This window comes from Haliaeetus albicilla, chromosome 8 (genome assembly GCF_947461875.1).
Source record: "Haliaeetus albicilla chromosome 8, bHalAlb1.1, whole genome shotgun sequence".
NCBI classification, from domain to species: Eukaryota; Metazoa; Chordata; class Aves; order Accipitriformes; family Accipitridae; genus Haliaeetus; species Haliaeetus albicilla.
In genome coordinates this window covers 24289893-24312117 of record NC_091490.1, presented here as the reverse complement: position 1 = coordinate 24312117, position 22225 = coordinate 24289893, and the positions used below count along the sequence as shown (strand labels likewise).

The window sequence follows — 22225 nt, the reverse complement described above, 5'->3', positions numbered from 1 at the left end:
CTACTTTGGTTATTAATCTCATCCAACTCTTCTTCATTCTGGAATATGTACCCAGTGGGGGATGCAGACTACAGCCCTGTCCAGAGTGCTTATGAATAAAATTTCTCATAACCATACGGAACATTTTTCTAAGTGCTTTTCCTATTATCATCCAGGACTGCTTTATTACTGCCTTAATGCAAAAGCTTCTTTTAAATTTGATATTCCTTTAAAAAATGGCTCCTTTATTCTGGAGGTTTCCCAAAACAATATTGTGCATTTTTATGAATCTGAAATATTCAGTAAGAGGATTTCTTCTTCTTTTTTTTTTTTTTTCATTACACACAAATTTAGAGACTATAACTGTAAAAAAAAAAGTTTCTGAATGTAGGAAAAATACAGCCAAGGAGTTTCAGAAAGCCCTCCTTACAAAAGTTTAACTTTTAACTACATTGAAAATTTATAAAACACTAGAAGCCCAGTTTCTCAGCGCTTATATTATGTTCATCAGTTGTCTTAGATTGCATGAGACAGTCCTGAAATTTAGACCCTGACTGCATTTTCCTGTAGAATAGCATCCTGGAGATTTTCTGCCTTAGGCTTCCGAAACAGTATATAGGACAAGTAATTGTCATAATTTATTCCCATCTGGTAGACAAGACTTGTACATTCTTTCTTTCTTTAATGAGAGTACGAGAACTTATTTTTGTCATCACAGCAAGAGAATGGAGACACTTGGCACAGGGTAATATGGCCTGTCAGAAAAGCATGTTTCCTGTCTTTCCACCTGACGCCATCGTGTGTTTTCTCTTATTTTTTACAGTGGAGTTTAACTACTTTGTTTAAAATAGGAACTTATGCTTATATTAATACAATGGAAATATTTATCTGTGTTTGAATATGATTCTTCAGTGGAATCTGAAAAGCGTAGGGCATAAGTGTTTGTGTCAGCAAACTCCTTTGCAAGTTCAAGGTGTGAACACTATAAATATACAGTGACTCTAACATGACAATGTTATGGGCAATGAAACACTGTTTCACTGTTGTTAACCGTCTTATGTCTTAAGCTGAAATGCTTTGATTACTCCTTAGTAATTTCCAATATACAAATGCCTTGACACGCACAGTTTTTCTTTCACAAATACTGCATTTTCCTTCACTGTCAGTTACATACGGTTTTCTTAATCTTCCTGTTTTTCCTTTGAACACATGGGTCTACAAAAGGCCATGTACCCTTAATGCATGCATCTGGCCTTGCATTTCAGCACAGACATGAAATAAAGTGAAGACTGTCCACAGCAGAGCAATATATTTATGCAATTCAGAGACGAGTAAATTGCATATTTTCTGAGTTGAACTTAAAACCATTATATATTTGCTAGAAAATAAATTAATTGCCTTTACCTTGAATATTCAGAAATTATGTATAATCACAATTTGAGGAATTGGGGATACATTTTGACATTCTCTGTTTATTCAAAATGCACCAATGAATTAGCACAGACTGGTGAAGGCTGACATTAAACCTTCAGTATTTTTTTCAAAAAGAACATAGTCCAGATTTACCAAAATGGATATTGAATGCATCTGGTGATTAATCTATCCAATTACAAATAAAAATAGTCTAGAGATAATGGATGGGCATTTTTCTGTGTCTGGTAGTGATCATGTTAACTTATCAAATTGACAAAAGTAAGGTTTCTTAGAATAATTGTGTCAGGTCTAGGACATTCTTACCACATGGCTGATGCTGCAGGCATAAATCAGTATTTTGTTTTATCTTCAGGAATGTTACAGAGGTCATAACTCGTGGCATTGCATTGCTACATCTATTTGAGACAGACTTAGCAACAAATTTTCTGTCAAAATATATTTTCAACAGAAACTATAGCTTCTGGAAATTCTAAATGGAATATTTCTTTAGTATAAATGCAATCGAAATACTTCTGTTTGGTAAACTGATTTGGTGTATTTAATATTTAATTCAAGATAAACTGCAGTTTCGTCTGCTGCTTCACTGCCAACCGAATGAGTAATATAATGATTCTAGTACCTGCTGTCACAGGACCTGACTGATATCCCAGACCTGAGGAGTGGGAGAGCTGTTATCCAGCTTCCTCCCTACTCACTTTAGAAGAGAAAGCATCAGATAAAGTTCTGTATAACCCTCACCACAGCTCCACAAGAAGTCCTGAACATAAATATAAAACACAGTAATATTACAGGCAAACTATAATCTGTCACATAATTGGAGAAATGAGCAAGTTATTTTTGACCTGGTCTGTGTCTGATACAAGAACTTAACTCCAGCCAAGAGGAGAAACCCATAGCACCTCTCCTCATGTTTCAAATGGCTACAATAGTCCTAATCATGGTAATTAGATCACTGAAGAATATTTCACCTCATGTTCTCAAAGTACCTCTGAGAATTCAAAAGCTTCAAAATAGTTCTGAAGTAGGTAGGCTATTACCTTCATATACCCATTTTACAAATGCATAAAATGTCATGAAGGGCATAAACAGCTCACGCAAAGTCTAAAAGTCTGCAGTAGGAGTGGAGGTAGTCTTACAAGCCCCGGCTCCATGGCTTCTGATGTAAAAACACTTGACAACACAACATGAATCTCTTACACGTATGAGATAAGATGACTATTAGGACAGCAATCTGTTTGCTGTGTGCTATATTCTCTGTTAACATGATATTTTACGTAAAATCCATCCCAAAATTCTACCAATATGTTAGAATATATAGAGGATTTAAGTCTGAGATATACTTTTCATTTGCATCGTGCCATCCGTGATTTATTCATTCTCATTTTATATATATATTTAGGTCAGCATGTACAATTTGGTTCAAGTACAAGATCTGAAATAAGAGATGATGAAAATTCTCATGTATATTTTTTCTTGCTCCTATTTTCAAAAGTATTAGCAATAATATAACAACATTCTAAACAAAAAGTAAGGGGAGGTTATTTGGCAAAATCCTATACAAATTCAAAAATATAGAGAATTCTCATTCCTTCAATATCAGGAAGTCAATATTCAATTTCATAAAACTTTGCCATCTGACTAATGGCAATGGAATGTATATATTCCATCCAAGCAGTAGACTATGCATTAGTCTCTCAAAATCTCTAGTTTAAAAATCAGATTTATTAATGGCACATGGTCAACTAAAAGAACACATTTCTGTCTGAAATGTTTTCTGCAGGAAATATTTAATTGCTGTAACTGAAATATATTTAGGGGAGGAAAACTCATTTTGTTCTATATTTGACAGGGTCTTTATATAACTAAATTCGTTGTTTCACTATGACATTTAAATAGGCCTTGATCTTCAGAAAATGAGAGAATGGATTTCTCCTTTCACTAGTCAATGATTCTGTTACTGAAAAGCCTCTAAAATTTCAAAAAAAGGAATAGAGAAGGCATGCAAAGTATGCCCTAACTTTTGTTTTCACTAAGTGGCGTGCTTATAGCTGTACTATAAATTCTATCTAGAAAGTAGCTTAGTTAGAGAGGTAAGGTGGCTCTAAGGATTTCAATGATACATTAGTGCAACTAGAAGCAGAGGTATGTAGACAGCTCAGATCTAGGTGGGGAGATTATTTGCTTACTTTTAGTCAGCAGTTTTCATATGGCTTATGTTTTGATCATTAGCTGCACTACTTGTATTATCCTTTCTCATCAGAAGGAAATTCTGCTCCCATTGAAAGTAACATAGACTAAATCAAACATTAAATTCAGAAGAAAAATACTTAGCATGCAATAAATGCCTTCATGACCTTAGAAAACCTTTATGACTAACTTTCTACACTGACAGGAAGTTTAATTAAGTTGTAAGTTTTGTGCTTATCCCTTCTTAGATATCTATTTTAATACTGTCAGGTATACGTGAATGACATTTAAGAGTAATTTCTAGTTCCTTTTCGTGCCATCACCAGCACTGGAGAGCATTTAATTGTGATCTGAATTTTAAGCATTAGCCATCCACGTTGAATAATAATTCATACAATGCTGAAAGCATGTGCAGAAGATTTGACAGTTTTAAGTATAAGCCAATATAGAGGACTAGATATAATGCCTCTGTTGCTTTCTCTTCTCATTTCCCCTCCCCTAAATTCCATTAAAAGATAGAAGTAGGTACGTCTATCGCACTGTTCCATCTCAGCAAGTACTAATGTGCAGACGTGCTTTCTTGTAAGGACTCTCAAAAACAAAGCACAAATTTGTGATTACAAAAGCCAGACAAGGACTGGGGTAAAAAGAATGCAAAGTTGTGAAAAACTGGAAAAGACAAGACAGCCGCCCCCCCCATGCATAGGAGGCAGCAGCTGTTAGCAGTTCCTGAGGGAGATGTTGGTCAAATCTACGTCACACACTGAAGTTCAGTGCAAAATCCCAGAGCCACTGCCAAATAACCAGTCTGCAAGCCAGTACAGTCTATCTGATCATCGGCACTCCTGCACTGCAGTGTCCTAAGTATGCTATTTCCTGAACACAACATTATATGTATGTACAATGCTTGATGTCTCTATACCAGTTTATGCAAAACTTTAGAAGGTGCAAAATATGCAGACTAGAGTATGCTACATGGCTTACTCATACAACTAGTGCAGCAAGATAGGGGAAGTGGGATTCACAGAGCCATTGCATCCTCTCCATGTGTAGCTGCAGGACAGAAAGTATGAACTGGATGCGAAATCAACTTTACTCATGCAATCTGAGAGCGAGCATAGATGAAGCAAATCATACACAGCTGCTCTCCAGGTTCAAGTGGAAGATGAAGATCTGAAGGCAAATTTTGATTGTCCCTATCTTCACCATTTTCCTAGACAAGGAAAGGAATTGGTAATTCTGTTCAATGGAAAGTATTTTTGTGAAACAATTTATATCTTCTTTTTTTCTACAGATCATGTTGTTTGTGAAGAGGAATTCAAATACGCTATGCTAGCTCTAAATTGTATATGCCCAGCTACCTCTACATTAATCACTCTGCTGGTTCATACATCTAGGGGACAGTAAGTATATACTACCATAGAAAAACCCCACCTTGTAAGAGTTATAGCTGATATTCTTTGGAAAATAGCTTACCCTGAACTCCCAGACAACTACAGTTTACAAAAGGAAGTTGGAATTTTCTGCACAATAAAAGCATCAAGATGTTTTACTCAAGATATTATAATTTCAAAGAGAACTCCCTCCGTATTTAACATTTGTTGCATGCTGTTGTGCCACTTCTACAACAGAAGGTATGAAAAATTTGTATTTCCAATTTAGTAGGTTGAATTGTGGATCTATCACACAGTTCTACCTAAGAATACAAACAAGACCCAAGAATACCTATTTTAATATGTTTATTTGAAGGTCTATTTTTGTATACATATAAAAATTCTTATTCACTGAGGTAAAAAATTTTTTTTCTGATAACATATAAAATATTATTTGCTGTTCAGTGCCCGTATGTTAAGAAGCAAGCAAATACACATGTGAAGAAAGGGTTTTTAAGACTCTAACCACACTGCTGGAAGGGGTACAGAATTGCGGTGTCTCTACAGACTGCGTAGTCACAGTAGAACCTCTCTATATTTACCAAAATAATTTTACCACATCTAGCGTATCTGTGTTATGCTATATTCTTGGAATAATAAGGTATTCTTATTAAAATGTTGTGGACAGAGAGAGGCATTAAAGAGTAAATCTCCAAATATATCTGTAGAAATAGAATAGGTGCATATAGATTGCACAAGAATACATTTGAGAGTCTAGCAAAATGCATACTTTTTTTCAAGTAGCCGTGGACCCAGTAATATCTTGATATTTATAAGCAGGGTTATTTAACCTTCTATGTGGCATTTGTAGTATTCCCCTGTGCCCAGGATGGGGAAAACTGAAATTATTGCTAGAACTTTTACTACCAAGAACAATCAATGTCAAGATTTTAATGGCACTGTCTGTACTAGAATCTGTTAGTAAGATGACAATAAAATACTGTTTCCATGCCTCCTGAGAATCATGGTGGAATACATTCTTCATGTGCCTAGGTTTCATTATCTGACATGCACAGAACACAGAGCCTTTTTCACTTATTTTGTATTATATGTACATGAAAGAAGAGTAGTATTCCTAACAGCTAGCAGAGAATTTTCCATTAGCACAAAACCAGACATCCAAATGGAGTCTGTTTTCTGCTGTACTTAAGAACTTCAGCATTTCATTTTTAACACAGGCATGTTGATCATTTATACAGATTCCCAACTATGATGCAAAGTAACTACAGTAGAATGCAAAAGCGCTTATTTCTTTTGCAGTCAGAATTGATGTGATCAGGTTTGTTAAAGTAACTGATTTCTAGTCTGGTCATTGTAGACTCGGAGCAAAAAAAATTTTTTTGCACAGATAGTTGTCAGCATTACTTTGAATCCTTCTTACAGCAACACACAAGCTTGCTGTATAAATACAGAAAGACTGAAACAGTGAAAATGTCTAGTTGTCATTTTACTTCAGTCAGCACTCATCAGAGCATTTAATCTCAGATGGGCTCCAGAATACTGAGAAATGGCAAACTGGACCTCTTGGAGCACGGGTATTAATGCTAAACTAATTTGTTGAATAGATATGACTGTTCTTTAAAACCACACTATATCTGTGAAAGTTTAAAACAGACACACTTGAGGGGAAAAAACTTAAAAAATATTTCAAATTTGAGTAGTCTTGACCTCACAGTGCTAAAACTAAAAAACATAAAAAATCAAGTATTTCTCTCCCAAAATATCACTTTCTAAGCGTTCAAATTTAATATTTTTGTTACTTCCCTTAATTTCATTTTTGCTAAAATTTTACATAATTCCCATACATAAAAAGGTACATAATTCCCAAACTGGTGAGGTTTTTCTTCCCCTTTTATTCCTTACAACTTTTAAAAATACCTTGGAAATGCTGGAATGTGTTCTCAAGAGTCTAATTTAACTGTGATTTTAGTTTTTCATTAAGTTTTGTACAAGCGCACAAATCTGTTCAATGTATGATAAAAGTCACCAAGTCAAGCATTAAAAATTAGGAAATGAGGACAAAGCTATCTTTTTGCTAGACTGCTGTGATCCTATTAAAAAACCCTACTGTGCTGTTGAAAACATTAAGTAATGATGTACTTAAGCTTACTTTTTGCTTGTAACAGAGAGCTACGTAGGCCATGTTTAATCTGGAAGTTTTGTGTCCTTGAACATTTAGTTAAGATCATCTTTAACAATCAGAGATTTAACCAATGATTTTTAACAAGTATATGCTTCTTGAATATAATATTCTAAATTCAAAGGACAGTAATCACACATAATTGAAAAAAAAGTATACAATATTTAAATATGTGAAAATAAGTTCTGTTTCCTGAATTACCACTTCATTGTCCCAATTTTATCAATCTTATACTTACTTTACTTTTTTATTCATGATTTTTATGTGGAATACCATAATTGATTTAAACACTTGCTAACTAAAATAAACTCATAGCTAGATACAGGTATAAATCTGATCTTTAGAAGTATTATACTTAAGTCAAGAAATTTATTTTCAAACTCTTATTGAGTATACACTAATGTTTTAGAGGAAAAATTCCTTTTAAACTTCCATTTTTCATAAGCATCTCCTGAGATTTGCACTGACTCTAGAGCATTTGAACAGTGTTGGTAAAACAAATTATTCCGCACTTCATTGTCTTCAGGGGGAAATTTGTTTTCAAAATAGGTGTCGGTTTTGAGCTTCATCTACAGGTTGTCATTGTATTGCAGACATAAAAATGCTTTGGATTTGACTATTTTCTAATGTTGAACAATATGAAAGATGAAGTCAGATGAACATTTGAGTTTGGCTAAGTATAAGTAAAAAGATTAAGTGAAAATAGATTGTTTAGAAATAAAAGTTTTAACTATACATGCATTTATATCCAAACTAAATACTAAATTAGATCTAAATAATGAAGAGCATTTGTTAAATAGACTCCAATGTTAACAGTGCTTTCCTTTACATTGGTTCCGGTTGAACTCTCCTTGCATTATCCTCGTTACTACCAGCACCTGCATTAAACTTCATGTAGGACTTGAGTTTTAAACCCCTGTTAGTATTGGCTTCCTTATATAAAAAGAACAGACTTGAATTATGGGGAGACTGCAACGAATCATCTGCTTCCAACCTTGGGTAATCTTTTTAAAGTCTATTCAAACTAATTGGGAGGATTTTCTTAATAATTAGTTCAGGTTTCCATTCCCAGAAGCCCCTTATCTGTTGACTCACAAGTTTAGTAAGTTCAACACGGTGACTGGGAAAGTTCAAGTTGTTATTACAGATAACCAAGTTCAAATGACGACCTATGCCTCTCCATTCCACAAGGAATGGCTCTTCTTTTTACACAGTATTTGAGGTGCATGTAACCAGAGGAGTTTATCAAGGAACGTACCAGAACATTTCTTGCTTTTTGTCATTTCTCTGTTGAAAAGTCATTCATTAAGGGAAAATGTGACCAATTTCAAATTCTACCTTCTTAACATTTGTTAGTTTAGTGAAGTTATGATCTTAACCTAAGTGACTTATATTTTAATGGAATGAAACAGTTCATTGACAGCTCATAGATAAAACATTGTCCCAACTGTTTGTTGTACTCTTACAAATGAAGTGCTACCCATTCCACAGGGAATCCATTTCCTATATTTATTAAGAAATAGTGTGACACTTAATAATACAAGCTCATTTCTGATAATCATGAAGGTAAGTTCACTGGGAAATTACTGGAAGTTGAAGGCAATACATAGCAGCAAAGCACAGTAAAAATTGTTATTCTCTATTGTCCTAATTAGAATGATAATACAATAAAAGGTAAACAAAAAACCCCACATGTACATAAATTGAAAACACCTTATCTTCTGGTGTTAACGTATGTGGAGATTGGGGAAAATGTTCATTTTCTAAGCAACTTTGGCCAGATCAGCTTGCTGTTAAAATTAAGGGGAAGTTTGCTGCTGTTTATGTGAACTGGCTTTGGTCTATAATGCTACTTTTCAGATTAAACAAACTAGATGTAAATAATCCTATTGTCTTCTCAGCTGTTTATGGAATTCAAAACCTCAGTCTATAAGACACCAAAATTCTACCTTGAATCTTATTTATAATCTTATTATTGATGTTATTTATTAATCTTAACATACATCTTTAAATGTTATCAAAGTATCTAATGTAGTAATAGAACTTTATTAGGGTTTGTATCATTACACAAAACATTGGAAGAAAATAGCCTTTCTGACTTGAACTTAATATGATCTTTACAGAACAGTCCCATGGGAAGCTTTTAGACAACTAACTGGAACGAAGCAGACTTTAAACAGGTAAACATTTCGTGGGGGGGGGTAAGTGAAATACGGAAAAATTTTCTTCTGTAATTACATTTCTAGGTCTGCTACTCTACACATAATGCACTGTTTGTTAGTACTGTTGCAATAAAAATGGTTTGCATATTTCCATCTTGGAACAAAATGTTTCTACACTGAGGGTGAAAAAGAATGGTAAATTGAAGAAAAGCAGAAATTGTGTTAAGATATTGAAAATGTATAAATGAGCACAAAGGAGCATGTCCCAATATCTTGAGAGCTTAGCTCCAAGTGGCAAAACAGAGAGCACATTTGTCAGTTTTATGTCCTATCTGCATATATATGTGTGTATAGATGAATCCATTATATCCAGTAAAACTCATGCAGGCAGAAACTTGTTTTCACATGAAACTTAAGTCAGAAGTTCGTGGAAGCCCCAAATCTGCAAGTTTTGGTGTTAGCTGAAGTTTGGAACATTTCCACTAACAGTCCATTTGGATAAAGAACATTAGCTGCATATAGTAAAGGATGATATGCTTAATATGTTTAAAGTAATAATTTCTTTTCTTGCACTAGAGAAAAGAAGGTATATATTTGTCATAGTATACAAGGCACAATAACTCAAAATGTCCATAGGGTGAATGCTGAAGATAACCGATAAGCACATGCAGAAAAAAAATTTGCTTACAGATAAAGTGACCAAAGCCAAATGGGTCTTTCCTACATAAGTTATTTTTGATGATTCTTTACCTACTTCAAACAGGAACCAGACAATCTGCCATGGAGCATCTGAAGAGACTGCCTTTATGAATAGAATGAGTGTGCTGTTGGCTTCACCTGTCGTCTTTGAATTGCAATGAATCTACTTATTATGATGTGAATTGAAAGTAATTCAGCCATGTATCTCCTGACATTAAAGTACATAATCTTATATGCCTATTACTTAACAGAAAACGCTCTTTAATTCATTAAAATAATGTCTGTACTTACCAAGCTTTGATCTCAAATACTTCTTTCAGATTAGCCTATGGGACTTTTTTAATAGACATTTGTAGTTTCTATTGCCATGAAATACTGTTCTGATTAATAAGAATTTTACATGAACTTTTAAATTATTCTCTTTATCTGTACATGTTTCAGGGAGAGTCAGCAATCACCAGAACAATGGCAGAAATTGTATGGCAGATGCTCTGGTAATGAAGTGTATCATATTAACCTGGAAGAAAGTACTTTTTTTGCTGAGTATGAGGGGAAAAGCTTCACATATGCTTCTTTCCATGCACATAAAAAGTATGTTTATTTACCTATCAACAATTAAATGTTGAAACAAATCATTGTTTTGCCTGCAATGTAGCTCTGCATTCAAAGGTGCAGCATTACACGTTACTCTGTTTCTAGGTTTAAATATCTGGCCACTAATATATTTTGTGGATATTTTTCTGTAAGTTACAGCTGGTCAGGTAAAAGCTCATGTTGGTTCTGTAGAGGCCAGCTCAGTCTGAGAGAATAGAATATAAAGGATATATAGGATAAGCCTGACAACCAGAAAAAAATTGTACCTTAGAGAGGTTAAATGAGAACACCAGTCACTTTCCATGTCCAAAACAAACTAGAAAAGGGTGAGTGGGAGAGTGTTAGTGTATTTTTTTTTTTTTTTACTTATTTGAGAGTCAGCTGGAAATCTGGCTTCCTTTGTGGCATGTTCATTTTATGCAAAATTCAATTTAAAGGTGGTACGTGCTACATTCCGGTGATTGTTCAAAGTAAAACCATATTTTTTTTGTTAGATGCTAACATACCTTCTTTAGGGTTCAGATCATGCATCACTTATTCAGTGCTGCTCTGTGAGTTGAACATACAAACTGAATACAAAGCATGTATATTTGTATGTATTTAACAAAATGAACATAAATCAAACCCTGAACACTAAGTTTCTTCTCATACTTAATAAGTGAAAGATTATTTTTTTTTTGCTTTAATTCCTTATTTTCTATCACTAATCAAATACATTTCTAGGAGTGAATTGTAAAAATGAATTCTGAAAATGGTTTCCATTATATATGAATAATGGAACAATTTAACATGGTGAATACTTTTTCGTATTATATATCCAGTCTTCTACTAATATTTTCCCAGAAGGAACTATTCATGTGATAGAAAAAAATCAACTGGAACAGCGTTAGAAGAATATTATGGGGATTAAGAAAAACACTGGATTCAAATGTCTAGGGATTCATGAGCTCATAAAAACTGCTTGATCAGAAGTGGCCTATTTAGGAGATAACATATTTCAAACATATTTGTCATCCAAAAATCTGCAAATGTTCATCATCTGCAAAATATAAAAATATACTGGAGATTCATTTTTGACAGTGGAAATTCTGGTATATATGGGACTATGCAAAATGAACCATGCCTTTCCTTTTCTAATTAAGGTTTGGAGTCTGTCTGATTGGTGTTAGAAAGGAAGACAGCAAAAACATTTTGCTGAATCCAGGTCCTCGATATATCATGAGTTCTACAGATATATGCTTTTATATAAATATCACCAAAGAAGAGAATTCTGCTTTTAAGAAGCAAGAAAAGCATAAAAAAAAAAAAGAATCAAAATTATCTTATCATGGAGCTTCTAGGTTACCTGTACACAGTATAATAGCCAGCATGGGTAAGTAAAAAAAAAAAAAAAAGCAGCCTCAAAGCATATTCTTACTCAATGAATAATGCATTTTAAAGCTTTTAACAGTGTATTCCTAAAATTATAATTTAAATTAATATATAAGAAATTATAATAGTGTGCAGAAAGAAAAAAATATTAAACTCTTCCCTTTGTATTTTCCAAAAAAACCCCCAACAACGGAATTTGGTTGTTTTTCTTTTACTTGACAATATGGAATTAAACAACTTAAGATTGTTGTATAAAAAAGTAATAATAAAATGTATGCAAAGCAAAACAAGTGGTAAAATCACATGGGTAATTTCTTTGTCATTCATAACTGGTTGTTTGTAGTAAGTTTTCATAAGCTTCTTTCATTAAAAACATGTCCTTACTCAGTAAAAACCTACAGGTTGTTATGCATATAAATATGGATTAATTATATAAGGTATGATTTCAAAAAGGTAGTTAACAAGAAAATATATATCAATGGTCAGAAAAAGTGCTACTTTGCAGGTAAAGGCTTCCTCAGATATAGTTTAAGTATTTGTTATATTTTAATGTAATAAACACAGTCAATATAGTATTCCTTTCAGTCTTTGGCTGTGTAGTCAGGTAATCCCCACTAAACATGGGTATCTCATTCAAATGTTTTGACAACCACATTGAGAAAATCCTTTTAACGCTACTTCAGGGACAGTGGCTATCGATTTACAAGATACAGGATGCCGAACGTCCAGCAAACCTACGCTAGCTCTTCCTTCCGAGGGAGGTAAAGAGGGCAGACGACCCAGTATAGCACCTGTTTTGGAGGTTGCAGACTCATCCTCACTTCAGACGTGTGACCTGCTCAGTGACCAGTCAGAAGATGAAACTACCCCATCGGATGATGAAGTCTCTGCAGGCTTAGAGTATGTATATTAAATATAAACAACATAATTTGAAAAGCTAATATTATGTAAATGGCATAGATAATTCTCTGACATGCAGATCAATCCAAGCAGTTGTAGCAAGCAAGATCCATAAAGGCTAATTATGGAATTATTCCCTTTTATGAAATGCTATTGTTTGTTAGCAGAATGCCATTATGACCATTTTAAAATAAAAAACAAAAAACAGATTAACTCCTCCATTTGCTGGAGATTTTTGATACTCTGTTATAAAGATCTAGTTGTGTATTGCAATTTTTTTTATAACATTCTTTTTGACTATTTTTCTTACATTCTATAGTTATAAAGACAGGACTCAACTAATTTGTAAACAGATAAGTACTTCTGTCCTGAGAACGCAGTGATAATTGGATCATTCAACAGGCTTGAACACTGGGGCTAGGCATCTGACTTAAAAATGCAGGAATGGCAAAAAAAGCAGTATGAGACAAAACTATTACATCTAATTTAAAATGCTTGTTAGCATGTTACTGAAAGTAATGATGCATTACTCAAAAACAGAAGATAAGCAATTATGTTTATTGGGATTACTGAAAGGAATGTTAAAGCTGAAATACAAAATTAAGCCAGTGGCTCACCTAGCACAGTTTCCCATCTCTAACAGTGGAAAGCATGAAAAGCCCCAGGGAATATCATAAAGCTCCAATGAAAAAAACAGTAGAACAAGTCATCTTAAATCTGCAGGCTGAAACACCAGGATTTAAAAGGCCTCTTATTAAAAACTAAGGCCAATTAGAAATTTCATCAGCAAGAGGATTTGCTACCTAAAATATATTCCAATCATGTTGAAAGTATGTTATTAAAGGAAGAAGGTAATGACCTCACTCAATAAGTGTTAGAAAGACAAGTGGAGAAGGAAGAGCAGAAGTAGCGCAGCTGTTTCTATTTTCTTGCTTTCCTTTTTTTCCTTCCTTAGAAGCTTCCAGTACATGCATTCAAAACACTAGGACAGCACACTATGACACATCAGCCCCTTTCCAAAGATGCCTATACAAAAAAACCACAAGCAAAATTTCTTTAGTCCACAAGAGCATGATAGCTTTCACTAAATTGTATCGAATTGGTCAAAGCTATGAAATATATTCCTTTGATCCTATTAAACATAGCTTATTTCATGTGCTTGACTCTGCTTGTCTCCAGATAACTGCAAAACTTAGACATAGGTATAAACATCCCATAAAACAGTTGTATAGTCAACTGTATTTCAGTAATTTGCTATACTGAAAAATGTTTGTTCTATTCTCCTAGGTATGCCAAAGGCTATCCTCCTTACTCTCCATATATTGGAAGCTCTCCCACATTTTGTCATCTTCTGCAAGAAAAAGTACCCTTCTGTTGTCTAAGACTAGATAAGGTAAAGGGAGTTTCTGTTACTGGATAAAACTGCATGCTCATTTGTCTCTCGCATCTGAAGAGTTAAATTCTGGTTTCTGCTTAGAGATGAGGTTTGTTCAGCGCTTGCTAAGTTATAATATATTTTCTCATCCTTTTAATCACCAGCATTTGTTTACATCTAATCAGGTCTATATCAAGTCATCTACAATTTTCTATTTCTAATGGTAAAATCCTTTAATGTCACAGCTAAATCTCTTCATTCCTATCCACTGAACTTGTTTCTTATTTTGATTTTAGGGATGCCAGCATAACTACTATGAAGATGCCAAAGCCTATGGATTCAAAAATAAATTGATTATAGTTGCAGCAGAAACTGCTGGAAATGGCTTATATAACTTTATTGTTCCACTCAGAGCTTATTACCGACCAAAGAAAGAACTAAATCCAATTGTATTACTCCTGGATAACCCGTAAGTAGATTTAAATTTTATTTTTTTTTGTGATACATTTTAAACTCATTTTACCATTACTTTAATAGATGATCACTCTTCACATGGACAACTTCAAATCAAAAACATTATGGCACATTTACCTTTGAGAAAAGTTGGTGACAAAAATAATACCCTATGTTGACTGTCATATACAAAATTGACTTTCTACTGACTAAATGGCCATAGTGAATTTAAATATCCTTACTCTTCATGGCCAATATTTCAGCTACATATTTCTTAAAAATACCCAAAATAATGTGAATATTACTGCTAAAATTAAATAACTTCGTAAACACTGTATAAAACAAACTGTGTAACAGTTTCACAGCACTTCAGACAACACTAATCTACTTAACACAGAGTACTTAGTGGCCTGGACCAGGCAGGTATATTTTTAATAATTTTAGACTCTAAGATAAACCGTTCTTTAAGCCAGTAGGCCACCCCCACACACATGCACAAACACTTTGTCTACAATTACGTAAAGTCATAGAAGAAAATTAAAAACTGCAATACTGTTGTTACTACCATATCTGTCTGGAGATGGCTGGAATTCTTAGCCTTTCTTGCATTAGCTGTTTAAAATTTCAGACAAATTCTTCTCTGGCAAGACTGATTCATTCATAATCTGACAATGAATGAGAGAGCCTTTTTTTTTTTTTTTTTAGCAACACTTTGGTACTGCTTATGTACTTAAAATCGCAGTTTGGAAGACACAAAAATGGAGTTTAGCTGTATACAGAAAGTTAGATCAAACTATGACTCAAAGAAATGGCAGCAACAGAATTTCTTATAGGTTCTCATTCCAGGCTGACACTTCCCTTTGCATATATATGTTCTAGTTTAAGTGATTTATTATACAAAGGCCTCCTGTGAAGTGTCCCACTTCTGCCTCAGACAGCTCTTTAGTGAAGCTGCATACACCTGTGTTTGCAAAACAAGCTTTTTTATGTACATACTACGGCATAAACTGAATTACACAAAGTGGTAAAAGCCTAAACTAGGTTAAAGGACTTCCAATTTGTGACTTCAAGATTAAAGATATGAGCATACAGTGCCCTCTAGTGCTTGTTCTCTTTTAGAATCATAGAATCATTTAGGTTGGAAAAGACCTTCAAGATCATCGAGTCCAACCATCATGCATGCCCACTAAACCATGTCCTGGAGTACCTTGTCTACGTGCTTTTTGAATACCTCCAGGGATGGTGACTCAACCACTTCCCTGGGCAGCCCATTCCAATGTCTGACAACCCTCTCAGTAAAGAAATTTTTCCTAATATCCAACCTGAATCTCCCTTGCCGCAACTTGAGGCCATTTCCTCTCGTCCTGTCTCCAGCCACCTGACAGAAGAGACCAGCACCCACCTCACTACAACCCCCCTTCAGGTAGTTGTAGAGAGCTATAAGGTCTCCCCTCAGCCTCCTCTTCTCCAGGCTAGACAGCCCCAGCTCCCTCAGCCGCTCCTTGTGAGACTTGTGCTCCAGGTCCCTCACCAACTTGGTTGCCCTTCTCTGGACATGTTCCACCAACTCAATGTCTTTCCTGTAGTGAGGGGCCCAAAACTGAACACAGTACTCGGGGTGCGCCCTCACCAGTGCCGTGTACAGGGGAACAATATCACCTCCCTGCTCCTGCTGGCCATGCTATTTCAGATAGAGGCCAGGATGCCTTTGGCCTTCTTGGCCACCTGGGCACACTGCTGGCTCATATTCAGCCACCTGTCAACCAGCACCCCCAGGTCTTTCTCTGCCGGGAAGCTCTCCAGCCACTCTTCCCCAAGCCTGTAGCGCTGCATGGGGTTGCTGTGACCCAAGTTGCAGGACCCGGCACTTGGCCTTGTTGAACTTCATACGATTGGCCTCAGCCCATTAATACAGCCTGTCCAGATCTCTCTGTAGAGCCTTCCTACCCTCAAGCAGATCGACCCTGCCTCCCAACTTGGTGTCGTTTGCAAACTTGCTGAGGGTGCACTCGATCCCCTCATCCAAATCATTGATAAAGATATTGAACAGAACGGGGCCCAACACCGAGCCATGAGGAACACCACTTGTGACCCGCTGCCAACTGGATTTCACCCGATTCACCACAACCCTCTGGGCTCATCCAGCCAGCCAGTTTTTCACCCAGCGAAGAGTACACTTGTCCAAGCCATAAGACGCCAGCTTCTCAAGGAGTATGCCATGAGAGACAGCATCAGAGGCCTTGCTGAAGTCAAGGTAGATAACATCCACAGCCTCTCCCTCATCCACTAGGTGGGTCACCTGGTCATAGAAGGGGATCAGGTTGGTCAAGCAGGACCTTTTCCACCTTAGGGCCTGAGTTTAGATAGTTTAATGCTCCTGTTGTGACATTTACAGCTAAAACCACTTTTTATTAGCATAAAGTAAAAGCTATGGCTGCTAGTTAAACTAATACCCTTAGTGTTGTCTCTCGCTACATATCATTTGCATTGACTCCTCTGAAGGGCCAGCATTCATGAGAGTACAGCAGTTAGCTGAAAAGCCAGCATGCTTTTCATACGTGCATGAGGTGGAATTCACGCTGCCATTCAGGTCAATTGGAATTTTGTAATTTACTTCATTGGACTTCGGAATTCAGCCACCTTCAACGAACATATCTATGCCTTGTTGTTATATTCCTATTTTCTCTAGTTATCAAGGCAATTTTTTACAGTATGCTCATTCTGATATCTACACATCACATGTGTTTTAAGATTTCCAATGTTTCTTGGTATGTAAGAAGAAACACAGTTAAATTTATTATTAAAGAAACAATGCAATAAAATACAGTATCTTAGTTTTCACATTCCATTTTAAAAATAAGGTTTCATCTAAGATTGTCTTATTGCCTTGAATGGAGCTGTTGGCACAAAACCCAAATGATGATTGGGTTTCCACTTCACTTTTTAATTGAAAATTCTCACTGCTTATTTTAAGTACTCCTAGGTCATGCATTGGAGTATAAATATGGTAGTATGTCTCTGACATCAGCCATTCATATATGGAATTGTACTGTGCCATAAAATTTCTGATTTAAGAGCTGCATTTATTGATATAAGCATGTTAATTCTGATCATTCTTTATGATCACAGCAAACTGTTGATTCACAGCTTTCTGCAAACCTATTTCCTCTTTAAAGTGTTGTTATACTGCCAAAGTTTTAAAAAGTTATTTTTTTTAAAAAAGCTACCAGTTTATTGAAGTATTTTAGAAGAGATGCTGCTGTTGTGATATTGTGTTTCATTTTGTAATCCCATCTGCTGCTTAGGCCAGATATGCATTTTCTGGATGCAATCTGTTGGTTTCCCATGGTTTACTACATGGTGGGCTCTATCGACAAGTAGGTGAAATAACTGTTAGAAAACTTAACATTGTAGTGTTCAGTGGTTTGTTGTGTGTATCGTCATTGCATGTTTATGTGTGTGTTGTACTTGAAGATGGATCTTTTTGCATGCATGGTTTGTGTCTGTATGCTATAATTTGGGATTTCAAATTTCTGAATTATAAAGGATATCATTAGTGAAAAGTATGACAGGGAACACAGGTTAATATCTTCAAGAATGTAAGATTAATGCCTGTTTAGGTTCATTAATATGTTTCTACAAAGTGCCAGTTTATAGCCCTGATTCTAGTGTCATTCTATACTTGGTTATAATTTGTTTGGATTTACTGACTAGGGTTTTGTAAAGATAGCTACAGAACACAGACAGCACTAATACTGGCAGTCTTGAATGTGTCCAACACTCTTCATCTTCTGCTACTTAAAATATCACTTACTCCTACATTTCTGTCCTCACCTCTGCTAATATATTTTTGCATATCTAGGTTTAGCAACGTAGATTTGATGTAAAAATCAGGCAGAAACAAGAGAAGAGCAAGGGCTCGTAAGCATTTTAGTAAACTCCTGTGTGTGGAGTGTCAATTTAAAGAAGAAAATTGTTTGCTTCAGTACGTAGCTAATTTTGAGTTGGGGATATGAGCCCATAATATTCATGCCCCAGGTAGAAATCAAAAAACTTATTTCTTGCCCTGAATTAACAGAATCCAAATTTTCAATAAGAATTCTGGAGAGTCAATGTTTCTCCATCTCACCTAGTTGTAACAAGGGCTTTAAAACTGCTTATAATAGTGATACAGTTACAGATTTACCTCGGTGATATCATAGTCATTGTGAGATTTACAAAGGATCTACAGAAATGTTTTTCACATTCTACATTTATTTCTTCCTCTAAAGGAAAAAAAGTGGTTTAAGTTGTTAATATCTACCACTTTCTTAACTTTTAATTCCACAACAATTATTAAAAGAACTCATACCACCAGCATAATTGAATTGACTCAAAGTATCCAAAGTAATTAATAACCCAAAGATGTTAACTGTTTTTTATTAACATAGAGAAGTAAACTTTAATTAAGTTTACTGAGTTTATTTCAAAAAGGAAATCACCAAATCCCTCCCTAAAAGTGTTTTGTTGTTTTTAGAACTGAGTGCATAAAGAAAATGAAGCGTGTAGTCTTTGAAATAAGTGATTATACAGAATTCTACAGTTTACAGTAACACTAGCATGAACTTCTGCATCTTTTCTGACAATACAGTCACTTTAATTCATGATGCAATAACCAATCATATTTTGTAGGGGTTTTTTTGACATCTGTTTTCATTGATAACAAGACTTTTAAAAATATAGTTCATACTTATTCCCTGTGTTTTCCTAAACAGGTTTTAAAATTGTGTACAATTATAGAAGTTGATCATCTTTAGCTAAGAACTACAATGTAAAATATGCAAAGTTTCCTTTCTTATTTAATAGGTATAGAATACATTCTCAAAGTGCCACCTACTACTTTTTAAGTATCTAATATATTTGTCATTTGGTCACCTGGCATGAAATGTCATCGTCTTAGAGAGAAAACCACCAAAGGAATGACTCTCATTTACCAATGCATTTTGTTAGAAGTGGATGGCCTGCAGAAAAACAGCTTTACCACAATTCATAGCTGGGATGAACTTCATCAAAATATGTAATCAAGTAGTAGAAATCTGTTCTACAGTCTTCAGGTATAAATGATGTGAGATCTGTAACTGAACAGATTTCACAGCGGTGTAGAAGTCTATTCAGTATTAAGAAACCTATTGCTAGAGGTACCTGAGAATTAGAATTATACTACTTCTAAATTAGTATTTTTTTTAATTTCTCCACAAATTAGTTGAATGTAACTACTAAAATAAGAATAGCTGTTGAGCTGATGAAACGTTGAAATGCAGAAAATCTGGATATTTCAGAATATGCTGCTATTTTCAGGGTTAAAATGAAAGACTGAAAAAGCAGAAATACAGATTATTCAGAGAAAGGTCAGAGTTCTACTTGTGCACTGAAGTTGTTAATATAGATCATATAAAATACAGCCTTTTTTTTTGTAGTACACCACCAGTGATACTGCACAGTTTCAAAAATAATTATATTATGTATTTGTTTTGGAAGAATGCATATAAGATGTAAAATAAACACCACAAATTTATAGAGTTTTCCTTATCCAAAATTTCAAAAAGAATTTATAGTAGGTTATGTAAACTTAGGAACCTAAGATCATTGCTGAAAAGAAAAACTGTTTCAGGACAATTAAGACTTAATTAATATTATAGATTGCCAAATAAGAAGCAATTATAATGCCAAAACAGCTTTTCACCTTAGAAGTAATCAGAATGATGCAAAAATTTAGTTTTCCAATTTCCATTGGAAACCCTGAAATTCACCCTTTCTTCTTATTTTTACTTAGTTAAAAATTGCTAGGTTCCTAGTAGTTGAAAAGTCCTTTCTAATCTTTTCAAGAAGTGCTTAGTTTCTGTGGAAAATATTATTGTTAAAACAACAAACATGCATCATTTTGGAGACAAATATAAGGCATGATGGGAACTGTAACTCAGTTGTCTGTGAGTGTTTTCTATGGTCAGGCTTCACAGGAAACATTGTCCAGCAGAGTGCAAATTTTTACTGATGTATAGCTACTCCTAAAAGCATCATGAGAACACTCCAACTCATAGATTAACCTAAAAGAGGAACATATTAGATGTCCTGGCAGAACCTTTATTAGCATTTTGAAACAAATAGAATTGTGGGAAAGAGCAACCCAAAGCATTTTATTTCTGTCCGTTTATTGCCAAAAGTAACTGCAATGAAGCAAGTTGTTGCAGCATGTAAGGATGTACTGTCTTCCCAAGTAACCGTTAAGGGCTTATTCTAAAATGTTGAATTAAATTTATCATTTTAGCAAAAGGAGAGGGACTGTAACAACCTACTGAAGTGCATTCTGTATGACTTCAAGGAAAATAATTATTCTATTCTATCAATTGAGATTATGTACTCGATATAGATTATGTTGGAAGTTATGATATGTACATGAAGGGAACCAGCAACTCAGCCTGTGATCTGCAAGTTCCAACCATCCCTAATCTTTTAAGTGTTTCCTATTTAAGTTGCTTGTGTCTTTCTCCCTCTTTCTCTTCACAAAAGCCTAGATGACTTATTAAGATGTGGGGTCACCTTTGCAGCTAATATGGTGGTGGTGGACAAAGAAAGTACTATGAGTGCTGAGGAAGACTACATGGCAGATGCCAAGACCATTGTAAATGTTCAAACACTCTTTAGGTAAGACATTTTTGCAATCTATCTATACATCTTCATTAATTGTGAAATACTTGATGCCTTCTGTACTCAGATAAGAAATTATTTTTTTGTTTCTTTCTTCTACTTAAGTTTTCCCTTATATGAATTTGTGTCTTACGTGGGCAAACCTTTTCCCACCCTGCTTAGCAATACACTCGGAGTTACTGAAGTATTATCCTGAAATCTCAGATGAAATTCTATGCATCCCAAAACTGGTTGATCATTTTAAAAGTCAACTGTCAGGTTTGCAGGAAGGAAAAGCAAGCTACTCTTGAAGACTTAGGACCAAAGATAGTTGAGAAAAGAAATTTTTCCTCAGTGCAGCAGTCTTTCACAGTAATGCTAAAGCCAGTATGAAAAGCAGATCCTTCTAAAAGGTAAGCAATGCATCACTATGAAGTTAGTAATAAGTGTTCAGATTTTGAATATTTAGTTTTGAACAAAAATTAGGTTTTTAGGCACATGTATGCAACATTACACATGACAACAACAAACTAAGAGTCATGAAGGAATAACGGAATACAGAGTGAAAAAATGATCAGTCTAGTAAAGAGGCTGAGAAGGCAGTGCTGTGATGGAGACCTAAACAAACTGAGAGTTCCTATTCTTTTGAGAACCTCTCCTGATTAAAGCCTCACTTTGTGTTAAATATCTTGTTTCAACAAGTACCAAAAGATACATGTCCCTTTAAACTTAAAAAAGTTCTTATTTGCTTAAAAAAACAAACCAAAACAAACACCCCCCAAAACCCCCACATGAAACAAAACACACTATACAGTCAAGTATGAAATGCCTCCCT

At 34.8% G+C, this 22225-nt stretch overlaps 1 protein-coding gene across 2 annotated transcripts in view; it reads left to right on the top strand.

Annotated features, from left to right (window-relative positions):
- KCNT2 (potassium sodium-activated channel subfamily T member 2) overlaps nucleotides 1-22225 on the top strand; it is a 158110-nt gene that overhangs the window by 101852 nt on the left and 34033 nt on the right. The window contains exons 15-23 of one of the 2 annotated variants that reach the window (XM_069789352.1): nucleotides 4895-5003; nucleotides 9297-9353; nucleotides 10476-10625; nucleotides 11771-12000; nucleotides 12683-12899; nucleotides 14187-14292; nucleotides 14571-14743; nucleotides 18033-18104; nucleotides 21274-21408. In XM_069789352.1, coding sequence (XP_069645453.1) covers nucleotides 4895-5003; nucleotides 9297-9353; nucleotides 10476-10625; nucleotides 11771-12000; nucleotides 12683-12899; nucleotides 14187-14292; nucleotides 14571-14743; nucleotides 18033-18104; nucleotides 21274-21408 — 1249 coding nt within the window. The remainder of the gene's footprint in view (nucleotides 1-4894; nucleotides 5004-9296; nucleotides 9354-10475; nucleotides 10626-11770; nucleotides 12001-12682; nucleotides 12900-14186; nucleotides 14293-14570; nucleotides 14744-18032; nucleotides 18105-21273; nucleotides 21409-22225) is intronic. The other variant, XM_069789353.1, reaches the window with a different exon arrangement.